The 14,343-nt window shown below is 44.9% G+C and overlaps 1 protein-coding gene across 6 annotated transcripts in view; it reads left to right on the top strand.

The window, feature by feature from the left end:
- LOC146175560 (zinc finger FYVE domain-containing protein 1-like) overlaps window positions 1-4,123 on the top strand; it is a 49,351-nt gene extending 45,228 nt beyond the window's left edge. For 4 of the 6 annotated variants that reach the window (XM_084581948.1, XM_084581946.1, XM_084581947.1 and 1 more), the window contains one exon: window positions 340-4,123. In XM_084581948.1, the coding sequence (XP_084438074.1) occupies window positions 340-581 (242 nt within the window). In that variant the 3' untranslated portion in view covers window positions 582-4,123. The remainder of the gene's footprint in view (window positions 1-339) is intronic. The other 2 variants (XM_084581949.1, XM_084581945.1) reach the window with 1 other exon arrangement.
- Window positions 4,124-14,343: the final 10,220 nt, after the last annotated feature.

The raw sequence follows: 14,343 nt of genomic DNA, 5'->3' as shown, positions 1-14,343 counted from the left end.
TATGGCAGTTGAGTTTAAACTGCACTGCCTTAGAGGGCCTAATGTGGCATGCGCTAATAGCTAGCTGTGAATTAAAATTGCAGGCTAATGAAAAAGCACTTCTTACGTGTTGTCAATACATCCATTGTAAGCATTCATGGAGTGTTTGTAGACACCTGACATAGTATAGGTTCTCAGAAATGTCATATGGGAGGTATGAACTTGATTACCTCCCTATTGTAGCTAGTGTCATTTGTAGCTCTCATTGCATACCGTTGTCATCAAGCTGTTTTTCCAAGCATGACAGAAGGAGGCAGCTGGATGAACTAAAAAAAGCAAGCAATACCTCGCTTGATCAAGGATCTGTTCTAGGTTTGATAAAGGACTCGGCACGCCCCGACTACTGGACGCCCGACAACGAGTTGACCAAGTGTGCTGTCTGCAGCTTGGAGTTTGGTCCGCGCAACCCCATCCACCACTGCCGCAGCTGCGGACTGGGCGTCTGCAATGACTGCTCAATGACACGCAGGCCGGTCACCTCTCGCGGCTGGGAGAGCGCAGTCCGTGTCTGTGACAAGTGTAATGAACGACCGGAGCTGTGATTAGCATCTCGTGTGGACAGGCCACAAATCTCGTAACCATTGTGGTGCACTGGTCTGCATTCAGGTAGACAGTGTGGGGCAGCATGTGTGGTTCCAGTGTAGGGAGAAGCGCAAGCTTAGTTTCACTTGCGCCTGGAAAAAGGTGTACTTTTGTAATCTGTGATTGTGAGCAGTGCAACGAATGGCCACAGGTGTGATTAACTGTCTGTGGCTGTAGTGCTCAAGATCTGCCGTGCTCTCGCTACAAGACCAACACTGACTTGTATTCCAGTGGACAATGCAGTGCAGATCGAGTGCAGTGCAGTTTTTGAGCATAGTGCTAGTTTTATGCTGGAGAGCTGAGTGCCGCGAACTTGACTCTCTAGTTGTCCTCAAGAAAAGATGTTGCATTCAACTGGCAGTGCTGTGTAAATAAGTCTCCTTCTGCATGCAACAGGCAGAGTTATAGATGCACAAGTTAACAGTTGTCTGTGAATGGTAGAAAAGCATATTTTTCTGTTAGAAATGATGTTGTTGGCATCGTAAGAGAAGTGATGGTGATTGCAGGTAGTTTAGAATGTAAAAGGGAAGTTGAATGCTGAGTATGTGGAGAGAATGTGAAATTTACTGCAGTTGAAGCTGACAGTGAAAATGTGCTATTATTTTCTTGGCCTGTTGTACATAGTAAATCTAGTTGCATTGTGTTTTCGGTCATAACAGTAACGCTGCTGCTTACTGTTGTTTTGGAGAGTGCCTCAAGGAAGCACTATGGTATTAATTGTGTTATACGCCGTAAGCCTGGCACATGTTTAGGATTTTTTTACATTTGTAGTAAGTCTGTGGCAGAGCAACTGTGTTTAGCATTCTGAATGGGACATATGCAGGTGATATTTTTTTCCAGAGACATACCAATCGATTTTTTTCATTATGCATTAAGCCAGTGATCCTTATTGAACAGCTATACTTCGTTGTTGCAGAATAGCACCTGAAGTGGAGTCACGTCCACAATTGCAAATATTAGTCAATTAAATCAGATGCAGGACTTAACACAAATGCTCTGGTCCAGTTACTTTGAGCAGATACACTATGCCTGACAGTTATCGCTTCATTATAAATAGCAGAACACTAAACTCAGCTTTTATCTACTACAATAGTATCAAATAATGTAGTTGTACCATTTTACAAGAAACATTAGAAATACCAACTTCAATTGTTAATAAGAACGGTTTCTTTTTTCTTTTGTTGCCTGTAGCCTAGGTTATTCGTGTCAATACATGACCATAATGGAGTACCAGTCTGATGCTTAGCAGTTTCCTTGAAAAATATGAATATGTTTAAAAGCAAATCTCAATTTAGTGCAAGCACATCGACTTTGATGGATTTGACTTTTTGTTTAGGTACTTTGCAAGGTCATATATTTTTCACGTGTGATGGCATTTATAGCCGCACCTTGAGTGTCCTGGGCAGATCTCTTCTGCTGTATGGAAATGTGGTCTGCATGCCTCAGTGCGAGTTCATGGCTGACCAGCGGATTAAAAGGAGGGAGAAATATGGCACAGGTCAGGACACACTGCAATGGCCCAGTGGCAACAAATTCATAAGGTTGACTCCTTGATAGCTGTATTATGCCTGTTCCTCAGCTCTCCTGAAAAACAGGACTGTCTGCTGCTTCACTGAGGCGTGGACCTCACAGTGAGCAGTACAAATGCTGCCGCACTTGGTTGAGAATCTGCATTTTTCAGGCGTGCTTTATCTCTATTCCAGAAACCTGGCCAAAGGAAGTCTTGTGAAATTGTTGGTGTTTGTGAAAGCAGACTAGGTATGCATTACTGAGCGTGTGGCTTATCTCTTGTTGGATCTTTTTGTGCTAGATATTGGGCATATCAACATTTCCAGGGCACAGTTCTACTTCACCTTGTTGCTTCTTAGGAGGAACTAAACTTTCATACCTGAAGTTTCATGTATCCATTTCCAGAAGGAATGTATTTTTTTCCATACGCCAGCCTCTCTCTCTTTTTTTTTTATTTAATTTGATGTGCAGTCATTCAAATATACAATTTTAAAAAGTATTGCATTTTTGCATCACGTTTGTTGTTCTTTTATACCGCTTGTTGTTGGAAACTGTTTAGCCATGTGTTTTACTGGTGGATTTTTATGCATTCCCAACTCGTTTACTGCGCCTATTAAGGAACCTCGTTGCTGTGTAAACATTTGATGTGATGTGTATACATTTGCTCACATAACCAAGCTGTGTAAAAGGCCTTGGAAATGCCTATGCCAACGCATGTTCACATATAGAATCACCGTGTCGAATGTTTGCAGTGATCTAAGTCATCTAACGCCAAGTAAATCTCTCTCGCACGCTCATAAGTGTGACCATGGTTACTGCTGCTCATTGAATGAAGATCAAAATGCCATGCTCATTGCATAAAGCCAAAAACAATTTCATGAGTAGCTTTTGCTATCTTTTGAATGCTCAGGTTGGAAGGTGTGACCATTTTGTGTAGCATAAATTTGTGCTCGCACGTTCCAAAGCACTTTCTGCAAGCTTTGGCACACATCATTGGGCTATGCACGCTCAGCATTGCAACTAGCCTGTCAGTGAAAATATCTGAGCATAATTGCACAGTTTACTGGTATTCCGCACTTAGCCGAAAATCTTACTTTTCAACAATATTGAAAGGGGCAGTTTCTTGAGTGGTTGGTTCGTTGTTTCTTCTTCTACTAAACGTTAATAGCTGTGCTCTGATATAGAAAGGAAGCTAGATATTTTTTACATAATGTAGGTAAATAATGTGGGGAAAGGCTATTTGGGCTGTGTCCAACTGCAAGCTTACTGGTTGGTTGTGATGCTTGGCATATCATGAGCTTCTTCATTAGCATATGCTTAAACCAATGACAACATGAGTATAATGTGGAGTGTTGTCTTCAATCTGAAGAAGAAAAAAAAGTACATAGATAAATATTGTTTATGGGTAGTCTCGGCTTAACGTCCTGAAGAGACTCGAGCAATGAAGAACGCTGGGGGGGTTGTATGTGGACAGTTTTGACCAATTAGAAATAATGTGTACTGGCATCGCACAGTACACGGGCACCGTGCAGAATCAAACCCGGACTGTGCGGCTTTGTAGCCGAGTGCCCTAAGCACGAAGCCAGCGCGGTAGGCAAACAGCTATATATATAGTTTGTGATCCCAGACGTTGCATGGTTAAGTCATGTGGCTCATATCATAGCTTGGTTTTGTTGCAGCCATGCAGGTAACAGCATTTTGTATTGTATGCATACTTTGTGTATTATTCTTTGTAATGTGCTTGACATGGGCATCCTTTGCATATACATAGCATATACATAGTTTATACATTGCAATGACATCGTTTTATTGTGCTGTGCGACACTTTTTGTTCGACTTTTGTGGAACTTGTTGCTGCAGTTTGCACGAGGACTGAGTTGGTTTTGATGTATATTCTAAGTGTTGTTACTTGCATGAATAGTGAGTGCCACTTTCCAGAAGTAAGGCACGATTTTAACACGATTCTATTAAAGACCTGTTTAGTACATTGCCACCTGTTCGGTCTATTGTGTCATTTCCTTTTTGTCCTTAGCAGTATAAAAGCTGCAAAGTAGCATCTAGAGCTTTTTGCCCCATTTAAGACAGCATCAGATACTGCCAATATTTGATTTGCTCTTTTCTTTTTGCTATCACTCCTGGGAGGCCACTTTTTGTGGCCTGTGTTCATATCTTGTACTTAATCTTTTAATGAGTAGTTGAAGATGCTTGGAGAGGAACCATAAAATGGTCAGGATGGCTACCAAATACGGTAAATTTGCTGTCTGCTTGTTGCTCAGTCACCTACTTTAGCAGTTCTAAAGCAAGCAGTTTTCACACAATGGCTAAACCTGAGAGCGTCGAGAGTTTCCAGTTCCCTTTGAGGGACCTAGCTTCCTGTTCAACATTTGTTCAATGGTTTCTAGAACTTGGAACAGTTGCTTCAAGTTCAGCGGGATTTACACATCTGGACTCGAGCTGTCTCGCAAGTTGTCTGTAGCACTCTGATGAAGGCGACTGTCATTTCGAGGCGATTGAGCAGGATTCTGCCAGAATTTGCGAAAATTCTGAAATATATGAAAATGCAGTTTAGATACATGACAGAGGCATATGTTTCCTTTTTGCCCTTGATGCAAAGCTCACAAGTAGAAAGGAGTGTGGAATGGAATAGTTTATAGTCTTGTGTGGAAGGTGTTTTGTGCGAAGATTTTTCACTTCATTCAGCACTTTACATTACCATGAGCACACACGGCTGCAGTGTCCGCTAATGTGACCTGTGCATGTAAACGGATTTTGTTCATGTGCTGCGGTGCATTTATTGCACTATGTAAAGACTTGTATTCAGTGTCAATGTTTGTATTGTTTGAGCGGCAATGTTTACAAGGTAGTGTAGCCTGCACAGTAGCATGTCCGACTACACGGAAAGCTTGCATGATTGGAAGAAGTCCCGAGCAGATAATGAGCTTTTCTGGGCAATGCCCACTTCGTAACACACATTTATCGGCTCATTTTAAACATATATTGACTACAAAATGATGCAGCATACTTACTTCCTTCAAAGTACTCTCTATCCTTTAACTGTTGTCTGCCTTTATTATTGGGAAGTGGAAACAAAAACTGGTTGTGGTTTAACTTTGGTTAACCCTAGTTGAATTGCGAAAGCAACGGTGGAAGCTTCTTTTGCCTGCTACATTATTCCCTTATCACGCCCTATCAGTGTAAAGTGCTACATTATTGGGGACACTTAAGCTCATTCTTCAAGTGTATGGTGCGAGAGCGTAAGCTACCAGCTCGTATATAAAGTCGCGCTTCAACCAAGCCGTATGGATGTGCCTGCGTGTCATAGGGGTAACGAGATTGAAAACGGTTCTGGCAGGCTGATTTTGATATCACCCTCCCACATGAAAGGACCAACCAGAGTTGGCAGCTGCTGCCCGTGGCATAGGGGTAACGTGAATTCAAATGCCATGGCAGGCTGACTTTTTTTATGAGGACACTGTAGCTACGCCTCTTCACAGCGTAGCTGTGGCCACCCAAAGTCTCGCTTTGGCTGTCATAGTATTGCTTTCGCAGTAATATTTTTGTAAGCTTTCTTTACATGTATTGCTATGAGTCACATTCCTGACTCACGTTCCCTACCTTTCACTGTATTCTAAAATATACTCCACCCTGTCATGAGATTTGATACTTTTACAGTCTGTTCTAAGATGTTCATTTTTAAAGCGCCATACAAATTGGCAAGTATTTAGAAAAAATATCGCATACGGCAGTTTGAAAATTATAAAAGTTGGTAATGTCTACTATGTGCCTGGAAAGGCGGTTCCAACTAACATAGGTGCTGAGAACAAATTAATAAAAAACGTTTTTTCTGACATGAAGGAATGCCTACTTTGTGGGGATCATCGATGCAGTCTGAAATATATGTAGGGGTAGTTAGAGGCGGTTCTTAAGGAGTGGATTGTTATAGTAGACCTTGTGAAACAAGGCAAGAAATTTTTCTGTGCTGGGAAAGCAGTGGCAGTGAAAATGTTGTTTGCATGGCAGTGACACTGGAATTAGGATGATAATTTGAAAGTATAAAACGTGACGTCCCGGTTTTATACAGATTGAAGTTCAGATGGTAAAGGTTCAAGCTGCAAATTTCAATGTGGGTCTGAAAAGTGTTTTATAAATCAGTAGTTTTACTGGGCTAGAAGAAATACGGTACGGAAGTTTCGGCGCAGATACGCCAACATACGATTAGCATTGTTATTAACGATTTCGACATGCTGTTTCCAAGAGAGGTTAGAAGTTATATGCATACCGAGGTATTCATACGAAGGGACAGGGTACAGAAGGATATCGTTCAGTTCATGCATGTTGGGTATGGTAGTGCATCGAGGAACACTCATATGTTTACATTTATTAGTGTTGAGTTCCTTTAGAATAACGTAGCATACTTTGCCTCCATTGGTGCTCTGCAAAGTGAGAAAAAGATATGCAGTGCCCAATTTCAAAGCACCGTCCACAGTAAATTGGGTGGAAGAAGGCTGGACCTTGCGATGCCTAGCGAGCAGTGCGCTGCCAACACCCCTATTGGCGATATGTCACTGCAAGAAGCGCATTACCAGCATGAAATCAATATATTAATCTAGGTTACCGTTAAGGCCATCTGTTGCTGTTTTATGCATGAAGCTATCAATATATTGCACTATTTCACGACCTCCTTCGAGTTCGATATATCACAGTTAGGCTGTGCAGCATTATATGGAACATGGCATATGGCAATTTCAAAAGTTAGAGGAGATGGGTGGTGGAGGCATCATGCTAAAAGAACGAATTGCCACCCTAGATATATTGTAACACCCAGAAATGGAGGTAAGAGAAGATGAGGTCAATGATCAGATTAAATTAAATTTAAACCTACAAAGAATAGTCAATTGGTGTAACGACTGGCAGATGGAGTTAAACTTAAAAAAGTCTGTGTTGATGTCAGTAACTAGGAAAAAGAATGTTCTTAATTTCAATTATCAAATAAATGGTTACATGCTCGAAAGAGTTGATCAGTATAAATACCTAGGCTTAACTTTTACATCACACTTACGATGGAATACCCACATTGAAAATGTCATCTCCAAAGCTTTTAAAACACTATGGTACCTGCGGCGCACAATGCACAGTGCTACCCCGGATGTAATGTGCCTGGCTTACAAAACCCTAGTCAGACCAATTATTGAATATGCCAAAGTAGTATGGGATCCTCACACAGCAACTAACATTCACAAGCTAGATAGGATTCAGCGGCTCGCTGCAAGGTTTATATATAATAAATACCACCGTAACCATTCTTCAACAGACCTCTGCCAACAAGCCCAACTACCAATGTTAGAAAGCAGAACCAGGTATGAAAGACTAAAAACTCTTTACCTCATTATCAATAATTATCTAAAAATTAATAAATCAGACTACTTTGAGACCAAAACTAATGAGACATCAAGGCATCGTCATAGTAGGTTCATTCCATTGCCGGCTATAAAAAATAATTGCTTCAAGTTTAGTTATTTCCCGCGAACTTGTAAGGACTGGAACTCTCTTCCAGATTCTGCTGTTCGATCATCATCATTATCTGAATTTGTACGCCATTTAGAAAATTTCGTCTATGGCACTACCACAGGGTGATGAGGTTCTATTGCTGTTGTGTAGGATGGCTGTTGTTCCGATTTCTGTGTAATTGATTTTTGTTTTGGTTGTGTGTGTATTCAGAGACAATTTTTGATTGACTATTGATTTTGATCGTGTTCTATATTGCTAATTTTTTGTTTTGTATTTTCCACTCCTGTTACAGCCCCTTATGGTGGCTGACAGTATTAATAAATGAAATGAAAGAAGCGGCTCGTGCTGAGACCCCAAGGGAACATAGCTGCGTCTTCGACGTTTGTTCTGCGTCAATTGGAACCTCGCTCGTAACATCTTGGCGAAAGGCGCTGGGTAGACGTTCACCAGAAACCCCGAAGACTAATGCCCAGCTTGAACCGCGCCGAAGTCGTATTGCCGGCCTGCCGCCACCCGAGCCTACGATGTCTGACAGCGACGCTCCGTGGTTCGTGCCTAGCAGCTCATGGCAGCATCACCGGGAGCCGCGTTCGTTCACGGGCTCATCCAGGGAAGTCGTGGATGAGTGGCTCACTCACTATACCAGCGGGTGAGCCATTACAATAAGTGGGGCTCTTCCACCCAGCTAGCTTACGTAGCATTCGCGCTTAACGACACAGCCCTAACGTGGTACAACATGACACTTTCACCACCTGGGACCGCTTTGTAAAAGAGATAAAAAAAGGTGCTTTGGAGATTCTGACGCGAAGAAGAAGCGAGCTGAACAAGCGCTCTCTCAAAGACCTCAGCTTCCTGGGGAAACATGCACAAAGTACATCGAGAATTGTCGATGCTCGTATGACTGAAAATGTCAAAGCTGGCCATCTGCTTAAAGGGTTTGCCGAAGATATTTATAATTTTCTTATCGGCAAATCAAGCCTTGACTTAGTGGCTGAGGTGATCCAGTATTGCCGCACGTTCGAGACGCTGAAAATGCGTCGGATATCACCCAAGTTCGGACGTTTGGCTGGCCTGACGTCGGTGGCCGCTGCTGACGTAACATCGTCTAGCGATCTGGCCTCCACGATCCGTCAGATCGTTCGCGAAGAAGTGCGACCGGCTCACTTCTCAGGAGCCCCGGCTCAGGAGCCCCAAGCTAATTCTATAGCTTGGGGCTCCTCAACGCCGCTCCCGTCGCATCCGCCGTGTCCGCCTCCTACAACCACTTTTAATGAAGCGGACTTCGTTAATCCAGCGGACTTCGATGGATACCGGGGACCGCAGCAGCTGCGACAGAGCAACATACCGAGGGCACCCCCAAGGCAACGGACCCGCTATTACCAGCCGACACATAACCGCGGTATGACAACAGTCGACGCGAGGCTCTCAGTGGCGACTACTCCTCCGCGCCATGACCCCTGTGCGCTATCGCTGTGACCAACCTCCACATCTCAAGATCATGTTCTCGCCGCCAAGCATTCCGTTACGGCTACGGCTCCATGAACTACCCTGAGCAGCAGGATTACAATCCTGGCCCTTCTCGTCATTCGCGCTACCCTCGTAATTGCGGGGACCCACGGCAAGCACCTTTGCGGGGTCTTTCACCGGCATCGAACAGAAGCATGGCACCAGCACCTCCAGCTTCCCGTGCGCGCCGTTCTCCATCGCCCGCGGTAGGAACAATCGTGCTCAGCGGTCGTCGATCTACGAATGCCCGTTTCACGCTTCAGCACTTGGTTTAAAAAGGCTGCAAAGAAAGATCGAGATAAAACCGCAAACGGTGACTAGCACAATCTAGAACATTGCAGAAATATACGCGAGTGGCTGCAATCTTCGAGAAACATTTCGGAGCGTCTTGCATGGCTAAGAAACTGTTAAAGCTGCGTCTCTCGACAACGAGCATGATCAGACAAAGAACACAGAATTGATACGCGTGCCAGACTCAGAGTGAAAAAGCCGCATGCCGGCAGCTCTCGAAAAAAAGAACAAATACAGATTTGAATAGTTTGCTGCAATAGAATCGACCGGATTGTGGTTGTAGTGGTTTTGTTCGGCATCATAGCGCGGAAAACGAAAGGCGCGGGTATAGTGATCAGTAATTTCATTCTAAAACAATAAAGCGGTGTCAGCAGTGCAAAATTAACACTTCCCGAGTTTTTCAATAACGAAAGTTGCTAGCTGGAGTTTCTTTTATAATTTCAATTAGTTGATGAAGGCCGCGAAAGCATGTGCATATTTTCTTGCCCAAACGACCATAATTACTCACGAATTCTTCACAACCTTTCTTACTGACAGTTCCTTTGCTAATATACTTAGTTTGCTTAAATAACAATTTGCTTTTGTAGTTTCTTTAAGTGACAATTTGTTTGAGTTTCTCTTTTACCCCTTTTGCCACAATTTAGTTTGCCATATTAGTTTGCAGATTCATTCCAATAAAGTGCATCCATTTGAATTATGTGTAGTGAAGACTTTTATATGCTTTTAATCATTTCTGCGAACCAGTGCTTGGTCATTCGCTCTACAGAGTAATCGGTAATCAGCGTTGTTAATCATGCTTGTCTGAACACTTTTGTCAAACAAATCTGCTGTGTATGATGCCGTTTTTTTTCTGCGACGCTGTAAGGCAACCATTGCAGGTCGGTGTGATGTCTCGTCGAGTTGTCTCTGTTGCGATCTACCGGCCAAAGGCTGGCAGCTACGCGATGAAAACCAGGCAGATTCGCAGAGCGAAAAGACGACGCTTTATTTCCGGCTCGGAAATATATAGAGAAGGAAAGAAAGGAGGGGAAGAAGGAAAGAGGGACTATCTACGCATGCGCTGGTTATCTGCAGTATTGTTGTCAGCAGCATTTCCTTCCCCTAATAGCCATAGCGCTCCACTGGCTTTCTAGTTCTTGTGGACCGGCGTAACTCAGGAACAGGCCCTTCGGGAAGGTCGTGAGCCTCGTCTCTCGGGGCCCCTAAGGTCGCAGGAGGCGATTCTGCAGGGCTTGATACTTCTCCGCTTCCGTCGGTGTCTGATGAACGTTTTCGGATCTGGTCGACATGACGTCGAACGACTCCGTCCTCAGTAGCCACAGTGACTAGACGGGCACCACTCGTCGATTTCACTTTGCCTGGTGTCCACTTTTCTCCTACGCCGTAGTTGCGCACGTAGACTGCGTCTCCCGAGGTGAAGTACCAACTGGCGGAATCACTCTCTGAATGCTTGGGCATTTCGTAGTTCCTGGGAGGAAAACACATATCTAATTTTGTGCGCAAACGGTATCCCAGAAGAAGTTCGGACGGAGTAGAGCCTGAAGCTTGTGGCGAATTTCTGTAGTTACAAAGAATTCTCGCCAGAGCAGTTGTCAACTCCACGCCTGGCATTTTCTTCAAGCCCTCCTTGACTGTTCTTACGGCCCGTTCCGCAAGACCATTGCTCTGGGGGTGATAAGGCGGGGTACGAATATGCTCGATTCCATTTTTCTGTAGGAATACCGCAAACTCTAACCCAGTAAAGGGTGTACCGTTGTCGGTAACTATGGTGCGGGGCAATCCAAACCTGCTAAACAAGGTTCTCATGCAATCGGCAGTGGCTTTAGCGGTTGCTCGAGATACTGGAATGGCTTCTATCCAATTGCTGTGTGCATCGACAATTACCAACAACATTTTGTTTCCAATAGGCCCTGCATAGTCTGCATGCAGCCGTGACCACCTCTCTCTTGAAATCGACCAGCTGACAGGATTCCTAGGGGGCATGGGCAAAGCCTGCACACAGCTTCGACAATTCGAGACCAATCTACAAATATCTTGATCTAAACCGGGCCACCAAAACTTAGCCCTCGCCCTTGTCTTCATGGTTGACGCATCCTGATGAGACTCGTGTAGCATCGTCAACAGTTTCTCACGCGCCGCACTTGGTATCACCACACGATGCCCCCAGTACAACAGCCCCTTCTCCACAGACAACTCATGTCTCCTTTTCCGGAATTCCGCCACTTCCCTGCTGTCACCTTCTACGACGGAGGGCCATCCGTTAGTCACGTACCTTCATATCTCTTGCAAAAGCCTGTCAGCTGCTGTGAGCGCTTGAATCTCTTGGTGGGAAACTGCTGGTCGGTCCCATTCGTCGATTATAAGCACAATTTCCGACAGATCTTCTGTTTCCGCTTGCGGCTCCTGCAGCGATTGAGGCAAACGGCTTAGAGCGTCAGAAATTAGCATCTGTTTTCCAGGTTTACAAATGAGCTTGTACTTGTATGCCCCTAGCAAAAGCGCCCAGCGCTGAATTCGGGCGGCAGCCATGACAGAAGTTTGACGATCCTGTCGGAGTAGACCTAATAAGGGGCGGTGGTCCGTTACAAGCGTGAACTCCCGGCCCAACAGGTAATCGCGAAACTGTGTCACGCCAAACACCAGGGCTAAAGCCTCTCGCTCGATTTGAGAGTAGTTTCTCTCAGCTGAGGTGAGCGTCCGTGATCGGAAGCAAATTGGCCTGTCTTCACCATTTATTCGGTGGAAAAGGGCAGCACCGACACCATAAGGTGAAGCATCGCATTCCAACATCAACTCCAGCTGCGGATTAAAGTACGTTAGCACTGGGGCTGAACACAAAGCATCCTTGGCCTTCTTAAATGCCGCGTCTTCTTTTTCGTGCCAAACCCATTTTGCACCTTTTTCAAGAAGGCTGTACAGGGGTGCAAGCATAGTGGAAAGATTTGGCAAAAACTTGGTGTAAAATGTAACCATTCCCACAAAGGATCGCAACTCGGCAACATTTCGCGGTAAAGGGGCTAGCCTGATTGCATCCACGTGCTTCTCGAGGGGGTGTAGCCCTTCAACATCAATACGATGACCAAGATACGTCACCGATTGTTTGCCAAACTTGCACTTGTCATAACGAAGTCTGATACCGTTCTCGCGGAAACGCTGTAGCACCGCTTGCAGATTTGCGTTATCAGCATCGCTGCTCTCGGCTACCAGGACATCGTCTAGATAAGCCTGAGTCCCTTTTAGTCCTTGCAGCACCGATTCAATCTTTCGTTGGAATATCGCTGGCGCTGATGCGATGCCAAACGGTAACCTGTTGTAGCAAAAGAGCCCCTTGTGTGTGTTTATTGTAAGCATCGCGAAGGTCTAAAGTACTGAATTTTTTTCCTCCACATAGATTTGCAAAAATGTCGTCTATGACAGGCAAGGGGTACTGCTCAACCTCGCACACAGGGTTTAGTGTAATCTTAAAGTCCCCGCAAATGCGCACTGTTCCGTCCTTCTTCAAGACTGGCACGATGGGCGTTGCCCATTCAGAATGAGGAACTGGTGATATTATGCCAGCCGAGACTAATCTGTCAGGCTCTTTAGACACTTTATCACGAAGTGCAAAAGGAATTTTCCTTGCCTTAAAGAACTTGGGGTTTGCTCCGGCCTTGATGTGCAGTCGGGCTGGCGGACCTTTCATGAGACCAGCGCCTTCAGTGAACAGGTCGCAGTTTTTCTGGAGCAGCATCGGCACGTCCTCCCTGGCTTGCTTTGATACGGAAGGCTTCGAATACATGGTCAGCACCTGAATGCGTTCGTCTGTCAATTTTTTCAGCAGGTCCCGACCGCAAAGACTGGGGCCATTGCAGTCTAAAACCGTCAGACTGCATTGTACTGTGGTACCTTTATAGGAAACTGGCATGGTCAGTGTACCGAGGAGTGGCAACTTTCCGAGATAGCATGAAAGCTGTACTTCCTACTTTTGCAGCTGCGGCCATTGATGGGAGTGCACTTGGTAAATGCTTTTGGGAATGACGCAAATAGGGGAGCCGGTATCAATATCCATCATTATTTCGATGCCATTGCATGCAAACGATTTTCTGATGGGGGGTATAAGAGAGCGCGTGGTGGTCAAGGACCAGATTTGGGACGCGCTACTATCACTCTCTTCGGTTTCTGGCGTCTGTGCTGTTAGTGCTAGCGTCCTGCTTGTCTCATTTGCCGCACACATTCGCGCTAAATGCCCTGGCCGTGCACACTTAAAACATTTGCGCTTGATTAGTCGACAAGCCTTTGTATTATGACTATGCTTACCGCAACATTTGCATTGTTGCACGCCCTGTGACTTCGTGCGCGATTCGTATTGGCCAGAGAGCTTTAGCAATCGCGCTTGTTCTTGGTCAGTAACAATCCCTTGCGAATCGCGTTCAGCGTTCTCTGCGGCGAGGGCAAGAGCCTCGGCTTCTTCAAGATTCAGATTTTTCTTCGCTAACAGCTGCTTCTGCAGATTCTTGGATCTGACACCACACACAATACGGTCCCTTATCATTCTGTATAGCATCGTTCCAAAATTGCAATTGTGTGCCATCTGCCGTATTGCCACAATGAATGCATGTACAGATTCCCCTTCTTGCTGGCAGCGATGGAAGAACTTGAAACTTTCAGAGATTTCATTCGGTACCGGGTCGTGGTAGCTGCTTAGAGTCTCCACAACTTCTTTGTAGGTAAGGTCGTTAGGCTTTCGCGGTGCTACCTTCGCGTTCAAAATTTCTATTGTCCTTGTTCCAAGCGCCGCTACCAACAGGGCTCTTTTCTTAGCATCGTCTATCAGATCATTCGCTTCGAAATAAGCTTGAACCTTGAGAAGGTACGGCTGCCACTTATCTTTTTCGTCTTCGAATTCCGGTAGCCTGTGTGCCATGGCTG

This window comes from Amblyomma maculatum, chromosome 10 (genome assembly GCF_055883805.1).
Source record: "Amblyomma maculatum isolate TAMU_Amacu chromosome 10, ASM5588380v1, whole genome shotgun sequence".
NCBI lineage: Eukaryota > Metazoa > Arthropoda > Arachnida > Ixodida > Ixodidae > Amblyomma > Amblyomma maculatum.
This window is presented reverse-complemented; position numbering and strand designations above follow the sequence as displayed.